Source organism: Diplodia seriata (genome assembly GCF_021436955.1).
Source record: "Diplodia seriata strain FDS-637 chromosome Unknown scaffold_5, whole genome shotgun sequence".
Lineage (NCBI taxonomy): Eukaryota > Fungi > Ascomycota > Dothideomycetes > Botryosphaeriales > Botryosphaeriaceae > Diplodia > Diplodia seriata.
Genome location: NW_027117312.1, coordinates 2199040 through 2211479, shown reverse-complemented (window position 1 = coordinate 2211479; position 12440 = coordinate 2199040). Strand labels below are relative to the sequence as shown.

Below are 12440 nucleotides of genomic sequence, written 5' to 3'. Positions count from 1 at the left end.
TATTACGTTGCCTCCCAGCGATGAGCAGGATTGGCCCCAAAAGTGGAGCTGAACAGCTTGTGGTGCGTTCCTGAAATTTGCGCACCTCGCCCACCCTGACGATAGCCAAGCGGTGCAAGGAAGTAGACTGGCAAATTGGCGAAGCTGGAGCCCGGAGGAGGAGCTGAACGCAGCGGCGCAGTACCATGTTTCCTGGGCGGCCTCAGGCTTGGCCAGTGGGTGAGGCTCTGGGGCGCAAAGCTTAGCCTGCAGCAGTGGGCGTGCCTGAGTCGGGGAGTGGGATAAGGCCACGACATGAGAGGATTCCATGATGAAAAGCTTGCAGTCGCGGGTCCTGCCGCCACAAACCATGAAGATGTTTTCCGGTCGGCAAAGGCGAGGGTGTGGACTGACGGCACCCCTGCACCCCACGGGGCTTAAGCGCGTCCCGGCGCGCACAGGTGGTGCAGGTCGGGTCCAGAAACGGCGGGGGTTGCGGGCCAAGAGCAGGCCAAGAAACCCACCGCATGACGGGCAGCATCTGCAAATCGGCGGCAGGGAATCGCGCGCCCGTTGTGGCGGCTTGCGGCCGGCAGGATGGCGTACCGGCAGTGCGCGCGCGCTGCGTCTCTCTGGCGCGTGTCGGCTCTGGGGTGAAGCGCAGCCCGAGAAGATCTTGGGCCCTGGTCATTGCGGGGAGCGTCTCGCTTAGCCGCTGTCGTTAAACCCGGGGTGCAGTTGCCTTTCCAGCAGGGGGCGTCTTGCCATCTCCATCTTCTCCGCCTCCGCCTTGCGCGCGACCTTGATCAAGTCACAGCCCCGCCCCGTGCGCCTCTCGACGTGCCATCCCGTCCCGGCCTTCGTCTCGTCATCACCCCGAGCCCAATAGCCTAATGACTCGTCCGTGCTACTTGCCCTCCCCCGGGGCACGACTTCGGCCCACTGCAACATGCACGACCGGCACCACCTTTGCATGCCGATGATCATTGCCCTGAGCCTGCCGCTATAAAGCCCAGCTACCCCGTTTCTCGAAACACCAGCCGATCCAACGGCCTTTTCCATCGTTCCCCAAACAAGATGCGTTACCGCTACAGTGCCATCTTGCTCGCTGCCTCTGAGGCCGCCCTTGCGGCTCCGGCCCACCGCAGCTCTGCTGCTCCCACTGTTTCTGTGAAGAACGGTACTATTGAGGGTGTGCACAACGCCGAATACGACCAGGATTTCTTCCTCGGCGTTCCCTTTGCCCAGCCGCCCGTCGGCGAGCTTAGGTTCAGCGTGCCCCAGCCCCTCAACACCAGCTTTGAGGGCACCAAGTCAGCTACCGACTATGCCGCCTCGTGTATCGGTTACGGTGTACGTTTTGGTTCTCACCTTGTCGTCGAATAATTCACTGACAATGCGAGCAGAGTGACCAATTTGGTTACGAAATTTCCGAGGACTGCCTGTACCTCAATGTTGTGAAACCCGCCGGCTATGAGAACCAATCTCTTCCCGTGGCTTTCTGGATTCATGGCGGCGGCTACACGGAGGTTCGTTTCCAATGTTCAACGTCCATACTTTAGCTAATCTCCAAACAGGGTGGCGGTGGCGACCATCGGTACAACTTGTCCTTCATCGTCCAGAACGGTGTCGAGATTGGAAAGCCTTTTATTGGTGTCTCAACCAACTACCGCCTTAGTGCCTGGGGTTTCCTGAACGGCAATGCTGTTCAAGAGTCTGGCAACACCAACCTTGGTCTTCGCGATCAACGCCTGGCCCTTCAGTGGCTTCAGGAAAACATTGCTGCCTTTGGCGGTACGCTGTCCCCCATTTTCTTCCATCTCTCGTGAAATTACGTCGCTAATCAACTTTAGGTGACCCCGAGAAGGTTACCATCTTCGGAGAGTCCGCCGGTGGGTCTTCCGTCGGTTTCCAGCTGACTGCCTACAATGGGCGTGACGACAGTTTATTCCGTGGCGCCATCATGGAGTCTGGCTCTCCTGTCTACTACTCTGCCCTCAATGACAGCACTGGCTTCCAGGAGAGATACGACACGCTCCTTTCGCAGACTGGCTGCTCCAACTCCACTGACAGCCTTACCTGCCTGCGCTCTCTGTCTTACGACGACTTGAACGCCGTCATCAACCAGACTGCACTGCAGAGCTGGGGGCCAGCCATTGACTACGATTTCATTGCAGGCAAGACCTCAGAGCAGCTTGTCAAGGGCGACTTTGTTAAGGTTCCCATCATCATCGGAGCAAACTCAGACGAGGGCGTGAGCTTTGGGCCCCAAGGCATCAACTCCACTGATGATTTCGTAAAGACGCTCCTGTGTACGTCTGCCCGTCCCTCCGCTAATAAGAAGAATAACCCGGACTCATGCGAGCCCACAGCCTCTGGCATTCCCTCCAATTTCACGTCCGCAATTCTTGCGGCCTACCCGGACATTCCTGCCGAGGGTATTCCAGGCTCACCACCGCTGGGTTTCCTGCCCCCTGACTTCCGCTATGGCGCGCCAGAGGGTCCTCAGTACCGGCGTAGCGCGGCCTACTACGGCGACCAGTACTTCGTCGGCAACCGCCGGTTGACATGTGAGCGTTGGGCGGAGCATGGCCTTTCGGCGTACTGCTTCCGCTTCAATGCCATCCCCAACGGCGCCTCAGCGGCCGCTCACTTCCAGGAGGTGGCCTTCGTCTTTAACAACATCCTCGGCACTGGCTACAACCCGCCCATCTCGTCCAAGCCCTTCGAGAACCGTGGTCAGAACTATGTCGACCTCGCCAAGTTCATGAGCGCCTCCTGGGCCAGCTTCTTCGTCGACCTTGACCCCAACGGCTACAACCGCCAGGGCAATGCCACCGTCGAGAAGTGGACACCCTACGACGTTGCCGACCCCAAGGATATCGTCTTCCACGCCAACGTCACCAGCTACATGGAGCCTGATACGTACAGGGCTGCTGGAATGAAGCTGTTCAAGGATTACGCTACTTCTGTGTACAACAGGTAGAGCTGTGGCGAAGATGAACGGATCATGGGAGAGATCAAGGATGTAAAGTCTATATGTAATCTTGTAAATATGAATTGATGATGGATATGCATGTTACCCCTGACCTCAAAAACTGCATCATTGGCGTCGCATGGTGAAAGTGGACTCGGCCTTTGTGCGTTGCTGGGCATTACTAGCTCTCTGGTTTTCGTTGTTGCAGTGTTCTGGAAACCCTTCTCGTAATATTCTCCTCACTCCTGACAACCCATAACGATGGCCCAATACTTTGATCTTCCACCGTGCCACTATTATCGCCGGGAGGCGTTGATCAGTGCGACTCCGGGAAATTTCAAGTGCAAACTGGGCACTCATTAAAAGTTTCGAATGTAGGACTCTTTTCTGCTCCATCCGCTCTTACGACTATACCCAAGCGGTGCAAGGTATACCGTTTGAGTAGCACATGTCACGCGAGGTGAAATTGAGTCTAAAAATGCGGCCGGCAGCGGTCCGCTTCGAATCTGGTATTCTTTTCGAAATTCTCTGTACGAATTCTTTCAACGCTAATATACTGTCATGATCGAGCTCTCCATCATTGTCCCGCCTATCTCACGGCTGCCCTGACCAATGCAGAGAAGGCATCCGGGCAAAGAGACCACTCACGGGTCACCGCAAACCCTCCCGTCCTTAGTACGCCTCCAGCGGCCGCCACTTCCACGGGCTGTACGGCCTCCACCATCCGTTATTCCCGCCCATCCCCCTGTCCAGCCTGCCCCAGATCCTGCGGGCCCCCTTCGTCCCCCTCTGCTGGAACCTCACCCTCCTGACCCACTTGGGCGCGCGGAAGCCGGCGTTCATGACGCACTTGCGGTAGCAGCGCCGCCACGTCGGGCGGCTGCCGTCGAACAGGCCCGCGCGGCGCGCCATCGTCACCGTCGACGGGCCGAAGCGCGCGAAGAGGCCGGCGGCGTCCCAGCGCGCGCGCGCCTCGCGGATGACGTCGCCGCGCCAGCGCCAGACGAGGCGGTCCAGCTCGCCCGCCACGTCGGCGCCCTCGATGTCGCGCACGAGGCGCAGCACCCAGCGCAGCTTGACCGTCGACACCCACTCGCGGTTCTCGAGCGGCGCGGTGATGGCCGCGCGGACGAGGGCCTTCGTGAGGAGCGGCTGCAGGGGCGCCTTGCGGTCGCGCAGCCAGAGGTAGCAGAAGTAGACGTTGCGGAAGCGGTGGCGGGTCGGGAAGGCGGTCTGGTTGGCGTAGGCGTGAGCGATGATGTGGACAAGTTCGACGCGGAGGGTGGAGAGGCTGTTCGTCATGGTGTGACGGTGCTCGGGCGGCACCCGGGCGAGTGGGTCGTTGCGATTGAGCAGGGCGAAGAGCTCGTCGCGCGGCAGGGAACCGTGTTCGATGAGGCTGAGGGGTAGTCGCGGACAGAGGCTGAGCGAGACGTCGGGGATGGCTTTGAAGAACTTTAGCGCCTGTCGAGGGTTTACCTCACTCATTGCTTCGATCACGGCCCCGCTGGAGCGAGGATCTATGGGAAGTCGTGCAAGGACTAGTCTCGTGTGCAGGTCGTGTGCGACGTCGGGGCCGTACATAGCCACGACGAACTCTACGATCTTCGAAAGTGCCGACTTGTAGGGCAACCCTATGCCATTGAGAATCACAACGGCATTGAAGAAGAGAGCGACCCTCGGATCCTCGGCGCTGTCTAGTTGCTTCATCCGCGAGTTCAAAGCACGTTGTGCCTCCTCCATCCGATGCTTCTTCTTCTTCTTCTTCTTCTTGTCTCCCAAGTCTTTTTCAACATATTGAAGCAACCAATAGCGCGTCCAGAATTGATAGATTTTGTCAATGGGGAAACACTCAAGGCAGGGAATGGCCGAAACCGGGTCGATGCGGCCAGCAAGTGCAGGGCGTGTCGCAAAGATGTCAAAGTGACCAGTGGTAGGATGTTGAAAATGACTAGTTTGGGAGATGCAGGAGAACCAGAGCCGAACGGTATTCTGCGTCTCTCGATCCAGGGCAACGCCATCTTTCGAAGGCAGGAGTAGTGCAGTAGCCTCTGTGATGACTTCTCGCACTTTTCTCGAGCTCATGGATTGTACCACGCTTTTGATGACGTGCCAGCCCAATCCATCGGACGTGCAATTAGAGCCGCATATGTCAAGCTTTCTCAGCTTTCGGATCCAGGAGACAAGGTGTGCAGCAAGGTCGTCGGGTCTGGCATAATCACTGGTTGGCCAGAGACGTCGGTACATTTCTAGACGGAAGAGCACGGGGTCCGCAGCGTCGCTAGGCCGCAGCCTCTTAGGCTTTGCAATACCCTTGACTTTCGGGGGCGTGTCCAGGACCAGCAAAGACTCAACTATTTTGCGGACGATGGAAGTGCCGAAATGATCTACTGGTAAGATCCTGCAGGATGTCATGCCCCGCCATATTGCCCAGTACGCAGCAAGTTGCCAATCATTAGCCACAGCAGGGTCCGGAAAGACTTTGGCGCATAGTGAGGGTATGCTGTCCACGACTTTGCGCAATTCCGAAGGTAACATTGCTCCAAGTCTGAGCGAGTCGCGAATGCTATCGATGAGCTGGCCGAGGTGTTGGGGGTCCATGCCATCCTGAATTGCAACATCGATGACTGTTTTGAAGTTTCGTGCTTCCGGGACGTTCAGCTTTGGATTCCGCAGAAATCCCAAGAGCGCTTCGTAGTGAGGTTGTGTTTTTGGTTTCAGGATCAGGGTGTTGGGTGTTTTGATGATGTTGGGTGATTTGAGCATGTCCAGGAAATGCGTATTGGCCATTTGGCTGAACAGAGCGCTATACTGTGGCTCAGCTCCAATCTCCAACCAAAGCATTTCCAAATCAGTTACATCGCGGACGCAGGCGAGGCGGCGACGGTATTCGTCAATAGGGTCTGGAATGCGAGGTTGCCCTTTCTCAGCGGAACCGTTGTAATCGGATAGCCATTGCGGTATAGCCGGAGGTGATTCTAGAAAGTGCATTAGCAGCAGGGCCTTGTGAGGCCAAGTTACCCGTGCCCGGACGTACTCTCCCAGCTCAACGACTGCTCGGCTGTCTTTGGAGGTTTCCAACCCCAAGGTTGGTGCAACTTGTCCGGACCGAACAACGCGCCAATGTCAGGGCCAAATGCCGGGCTTGCAGGCGCGAGACCCATCATACGCCTCTTCGAAGCTCTTCTCCTAGCCTCCAATGGTCCTGGGACGTTGCTGCCATAGCGCTTGTGATTCGCGTCGGAGACGTTAAGGAAACGGTGGAAGGCATCGGCGAGGAGATCATCGGTGATCCAGATGGGCTGCACGTGTCGAAGGACGGTACGGTGCACTGCTCTGCGGCAGGCAGGCGTCCTGGGGGGCATGAACGGTGAACGGTGACTTCATGCGCGCACGCGCAAGCTTGTGGACGCCGGCCGATGTTGGAGAGTGCGGCGTAACTCGCTGAGTTTTGTCAGCACGTAAGATAAGATAAGCCAATCATGTCACTTCATTTACGCAGCTCATTCTTCTACCTCAACGAATAGCACTAAAAATCCACATGCATATACATACTCCTTCCGCTCGTAAACGAAAACCTTCGCCTATGCCTCCGCCTTCTCTTCCTTCGGCGCCATCTTCCTTAGCCACCTCGCCTTATCTTCCGTTCCTTGTACATAACGGTATTCTCTCGTCCGTACGTAACCATCTCAACGTTCCACATTGTTCGGCCTGCCCAGTAAATCTCCTCTAAATCTGTCGCAGCCGGGAAACTTGCAGCGTGACCAACTAGCTTCGCATTTGTAAAAACTCCATCGCTGTTTATCACTGCCCACCAGGCGATAGGAAGCTGGGGAGAGTCTGCCCCTAGTGGAACGGCGCTGCTTGAGGAACACTGCTCCGCACACTACCGGACATTCGATGATAAAGAATGTCAAATCTACGGGGAAGTACCGGGAGTTAACATGCATCGGTGCCATTTTCGCATCGTACCTGAAATTGGAAGCTAAGGGGTGCAGTTTGCCGACCCAGCCTCGAGCAGAATCTGTTTCCTCATCCTCTTCATCTTCATCTTGCTCTGTCTCCCTCTCTGGCGCTGGAGGAGACTAATCCTGGAGCTGGGACTGGGTTGCAGGGTTCGCCGTGAAGGCCGATTCATCCCTATAGGAACCCGCTAAGGCGTCTCTATTCGAATCCGAGCCACGCAACTCATGCGGAACAATTGCCGACGATGAGACTGACGGGTTGGGTAAAAAAGTTGACTGTCGGGTTGGCTGTCGGATTGGCTGCCCACGCGAGTCGTAACTGCGTAACATATTGCTCCTTGGTAGTAGGAATCAGAACGCTTTGCGCTTTGACATTGTCGTCCGAGAATTGGTGTAGACGGTGGTGTATGAATATGCAAAAGCTTCCCACCGAGAATGGGATGCCATGAAGTAGAAGCGTCAAAAGCGTTGCCGACATGTTACACCCGCGCTCCAGCATATCGACGAGCTTATCCCTCGGGAGAGTTAAAATCCTCAGGAACGGGCGAAGTGCTGGTGGAAGAAATGAAGAGTGGTGTCAACAATAACCTCAATGGTCTCCTGTCCCCAATTAACGCTGGTAGATAGCGAGTATAGCTGATCATTTGGAGAGAGATGTGGAGAATGCGACTCCATCACTCCAAGTTTGCTCTACTTTGTACAATTCATCGGCATGAATGGAGCCGCGTTGTAGTAGTCGTCGGAAACAGGAAACGGGTTGGCTGTCGGGTTGGCTGCCCACGCGAGAGTGTGAGCGCCGCGGTGAAAGAAGGGGTCTTCTGGTGGTAAGGTCGGATCTTGATCTTCATCTTCGTTCATACCGCCGGTCGTTGATTCAGTCATCGGGTGGAATTCCTCACTCTCGTTAGAAACCTGTGGGTACGAGCGGCGCGTTTGACGGGAGACAGCCGGACGCGGCGAAAGAGAGCGTTCGCGGACCCATCCTCTTTCCTGCTGGCTTGAAACCGATCCAACATCGAGGGAGAAACGGGCTTCCCAAAGCATACGACACGCGGCTGAGTTGTCCCTCCTGAGCCAAGCGTCTGGAAGCCAGGAAGCTTGAGACCGCTCGAAAAAGACGCATGTGCTGGGACCGGGCTGCTGACGACTACGCGTCTGCCACGGGGCATATTCAGCCGACCCGGCGGGACGGTCTGGGGAACCGTATCCCGCGCGAGCCCAGTCAGGGTGGAGAGATGCCTCGGCGTGATCGTCGGGGGATTTTTATAGAACCACTGCGAGCAAAGTGGAAGGACAGAACGGGCAACGCACTCACGGGTGCACTGATTACGCAAGACGATCGGCTCTAGGGTCGAGTCTGGACTCTGGGCAGGACGAGGGCCTCCCCGCAGGCGCTGAATCAGGCGTAGCGGAAAAAGAAAGCGCTGCTCAGCGGCCGGCCACCAGCCAGGCAGCCTCGCACGCCCAGGCTCGTGTTTGGAGAGCTAGACGGCCGGCGGCGCAGGCGGCTCGCGGATGGCTCGGCGGAGGCAAGCTGGCAGCTCAACTTTGACCACTTTCGCTCGGGCTCGCGTCGCCGCCGGTTTCCGAGGTCTGGCGGTACAAGCACATCCACAACGGCGAAGGAGCGGCTGCTCCCCTGCTGGAAACGGCGGGCCTGGGAGCCTGGGGCCGTGGACGGAGATCCGGCAGGCGCCTTGCATGCGTGCGTGGAGAAGGCGGCCGCGCTTCCCTACCGTACCGTCCGTTCTGGCCGGCGTGGGCGGGCTGCAACGTGAACGGGCGGCCTAAGGCTGAAGCAGCGGTGCGCGCCCTGACGGCAGACGGACTGCGAGCCTCGCCCGCACGATCTTCAGGGACGGCAGCGCGATCGCACGGCGGAATGCTGGAGAGAGGGCGCGGCCGCGGTCGCGGTCGCCTGCGGAAGGCCCGGGGGCGCAGGCGTCGTTCTTAGCTGGCGGGAGGGGAGCACAGTAGTACTGTGCATTGCACTCGGGGCTGGTAGAGTTATGCAGTGCCATCTCACGTGCCTGCGCTTGTGCTGTGCAGCCGGTTCCTGCATTAGCTGCCCAGCTGGCGCCGCTGCACCCTGGCGCGCAGCGGCAATCAGCCCCGTTTCGGTGTGGTCAAACAAGTGGACGAGCCCGGCGTCACCCTTGGCCCGGCGCGTCGCCGCCTCCCGACCGTTGCGGCTTGTTGGGGAGCGCAACCAGCGACCGCCGGTCTGTCTGCACACGCAGGCTCAGCCATTGCGCGTGCGATCGTAGGGAGTGCGGAGCGCGGAGGATGCGCGTATTAATAGGCACGGCGCGAGGGTGGGCAATAATTCATGCAGGCGGGAAGGTGTGCTGCTGCGAGACAGGGGCGCGCTCTGGCGCGTGCGCGCGAAATTGCAACCTCCATGCTGCCGCCGGCGCCCTCTCCTGACGGCCAGTAGCGACACGCCTCGCGCTGCCCGGCTGCTCCACCTTCGCCAGCATCGCCATGTCCACCTTCCGTTAACTTCCCGCCCACGTTCTTTACCCAACCCTCTTGTCGTTGTCCCTCCCACCGCCAACGACACCACGCTCTTTGCCCACCCGCTCCTTGAAACGCGTGCGCCCTCAGTCTGTCCGGGAAAGGGGCCCATCAAACGCCCGCCCGCTGAAACACACATTCCACGGCCACCCGACCGACGTGACCTTCAATTCCAACGCCTGGCGTTTCAGCCTCCGCCGAGCGCTGTGCTGGAACGACACCGTTGATACTCTCGCTCTCAGCTTCAAGTCACCGCGACTTCAGTTCTTCGCATAATACCTCGACGTTCCTGACCAGCCGCGAACCCGACCGTGTGTCACGCGTGACGCCCGAAGCTACCCACACGAACCCGAACCGACGACCCGTCGAGGGCCTCCCCTCAACCAGCGCTCGCAGCCAGGCTGCTGCGGTCAGAACGCGACTTCATCAACAGCAACAGACCCTACCGTACGTCGCCGACCGACTCGCTCGCCCTCCAACGGCTTCCGATCGTGCCGCCGTTGCTCCCTGGCTAACTGACTGTCAGATTTTGACGTAGTTGCCTCTACCCTCCGCCAGCGCCCTCGTCCGCTACCATGGCCTCAAAACTGTTCCTCGCCGCCATCGCGGCATCGTCACTTCTCTCCACCGTCGTGGCGGACCCCGAACCCGGTTCCAAGACCCAGACAGCGACGCCGACCTACACAGGCGCTCTTCACGCCATGTCGACCAAGGGGTGCTTCTCATCATCTGAGCCGCTGGAAGACCAAGGATCGTACACCTTCCAGACCACGGGTAACTGCCAGCCCATCTGTGTAGGTCTGGAGTATTCTGTTATGGCTCTCGTCAACGGCAGCAACTGCTTCTGTGGAAACGTGCTTCCTGCGAAGGACACCAAGGTTGATGACGACAAGTGCAACACGCCTTGCAATGGTTACCCCCAAGACAACTGTGCGTACTATCGCTCTGTTTTGATGAAATGATGGCAATACTGATGGATTGCACAGGTGGTGGACGTAACTACTGGCAGGTGGCTCTCACCGGTATCGACAACAACGAGGTCGACTACTACGACGGCGACTCTTCATCTTCCTCATCATCATCATCCTCCTCCAGCTCCACGCAGGGCACGCCCGTCGTCGTTACTGTTGGCGGTGGCCAAACCATTGTCGTCACCAAGGGCGCCGAAGCCAGCGAGGCCGCCAAGAAGAAATCCGATGGGCCGAACAAGGCCGGCATCGCCGCAGGCGTCGTTGTCGGTGTCGTCGTCATGACAGCAATCATAGGAGGTGTTATTCTGTTCCTGAGGCACAGGCGCAGAAAGCAAGTCGAGGACGAGTACCGCCAGCGCCAGAGCATGAACAACTTCGTTGCGGGCGGAAAGGGTCCCGGCACCTCTGCCATCAACGACACCATCCTTGACCCTGCGTTCGCGAGGAGAATGAGCAACGGCAGCGTCGCCGACAACCAGGACTACTCGAGAAGGATTCTCCAGGTGCGTGACGGCCGGGGTGAAAAATTTGCTTAGACTCGGGCTTGCTGACATAGTGTAACAGGTGAGAAATCCCGACGACGACTAGACGACTGCGCTGTCACGATTACGAATCTCCCTCGAATCACTTGACTTCTCGCCATATTTCCACCTCCGCGCGCTCCTCTGGCCAACATCATCTCCAAATCTAGGAATGACTGGTCGTCGTCTCTTGTATTATGTCCTTGGGTTGTTTGGTTTCACTACCGGCGTAAAACGTACTTGACGAGAGAATCTAACCCGAGGCTGTTCTCGACGCCTTCCTCCACTCGGAAGCCTTGACGCGCAGAATAGCCCGCAATTCGATACCTCGCTCTCGACGATGATGACGTCGCGTGCTCTTTCTCTGTCAGATATTTTCGGGGTCTTCAGATTTCCCCACAGCCTGGGTAGAAAGGCGTTATGTTCAGGAAGCGGCTCGTTTGACATTCGGCACATGGTCTCTCTTTTCTTCCACTGCTCCCTGCTTTCACTTCTTGGACCGAGGCAGCTGCTTGCTGCCACTTACTCCACCTTGCTCTCCTTGCATGCCGAGTCGGCACCCCCGCTATCAACCCGGACGCCATCACCCGCGGTCTGATATGGAAGCTCGCGCCAAGCAACGGTGGGCAACCTCAGCTTGGTGCGCAGAAAACTTAAAGTCAGCTGGTTTCATTGCTAGTCTTTTCTCTGTACCGGTGGACCGAGTAGTGGTGGAGGAAGTGGCTGGCACACGACTCCGAAAGCATCTTCCTCGGCCACTATTTGCGTTTAATTATTTGCTTACAATTCTGAATCATCCCCAGCATGGTGTCGGTAGGGTGGGGGTTGTCATAGGCTTTTTTTTTTTTCCCTATTCTACATCTAACCAATACTCGCGAAACTCGGAAGTTAAAGCGCCGGGTACGGTCGGATTCACAATACCCGGAATGTGCTGTAACTACGAAATGGAGAACCTTTGATAGCAATATTTTTTCGATGTTTTCGACGGCAGGACGTCTGGCATGTGAGGATAGAGTGTTGTGCCATGAGGCTGTGATTGGCCCTGGCAGATGGGCGCACCCGGTAGCGTACCGTAGGGCAGGATTGACTGGGAGCCAGTCGTTGCGCAACGGTAGCCGCCTTCTTGGCCGGACTGCGGATGGATGTCGTCGGTCTCACCGAGCAAGGGCGGGGTAACATTGGATCTGCCGCATGTCATTGAACCGCCCTCGCGCGAGATGCGGTGACAGCGACAACGGGGGCCGGGAGATGTGGGTGACGACTGGTTGGCGTGCACGCCGCGACAGAGGGGGCCAGAGTAGGGGAAAATCAAGCGCAATGCGGTGCCGTTCGAAAATCGGGCGAATGATATGCGCAACCATTATTCTTCCTCGGACGCACTGGCAACAATCACACGCGACGGGGTTGGGGCCCCTGCCCGGCTGGACGACGAGAGAGAGTCTTTTTCGTCTCAAAGATTGTCCGTGTGTCAACCACCATAAGCATCCAGGCCGGTCTATTTCATTCTTTC

The 12440-nt window shown here is 57.8% G+C and overlaps 3 protein-coding genes across 3 annotated transcripts; 2 read left to right on the top strand and 1 right to left on the bottom strand.

Moving 5' to 3' along the window:
* Window positions 1-1056: 1056 nt before the first annotated feature.
* On the top strand, window positions 1057-2965 carry SLS55_005655 (uncharacterized protein; the record flags this gene model as incomplete). Its single annotated transcript, XM_066777099.1, has 4 exons — window positions 1057-1332; window positions 1386-1508; window positions 1557-1773; window positions 1833-2965. 4 exons carry the CDS (start codon window positions 1057-1059, stop codon window positions 2963-2965), a joined length of 1749 nt encoding a protein of 582 aa, XP_066632941.1.
* A 663-nt stretch (window positions 2966-3628) lies between these two features.
* On the bottom strand, window positions 3629-6321 carry SLS55_005654 (uncharacterized protein; the record flags this gene model as incomplete). The annotated part of the gene is made up of 2 exons (XM_066777098.1): window positions 3629-5934; window positions 5994-6321. 2 exons carry the CDS (start codon window positions 6319-6321, stop codon window positions 3629-3631), a joined length of 2634 nt encoding a protein of 877 aa, XP_066632940.1.
* Window positions 6322-10139: 3818 nt separating this feature from the next.
* Window positions 10140-10945, top strand: wsc1 (Protein SLG1; the record flags this gene model as incomplete). The annotated part of the gene is made up of 2 exons (XM_066777097.1): window positions 10140-10368; window positions 10425-10945. 2 exons carry the CDS (start codon window positions 10140-10142, stop codon window positions 10943-10945), a joined length of 750 nt encoding a protein of 249 aa, XP_066632939.1.
* Window positions 10946-12440: the final 1495 nt, after the last annotated feature.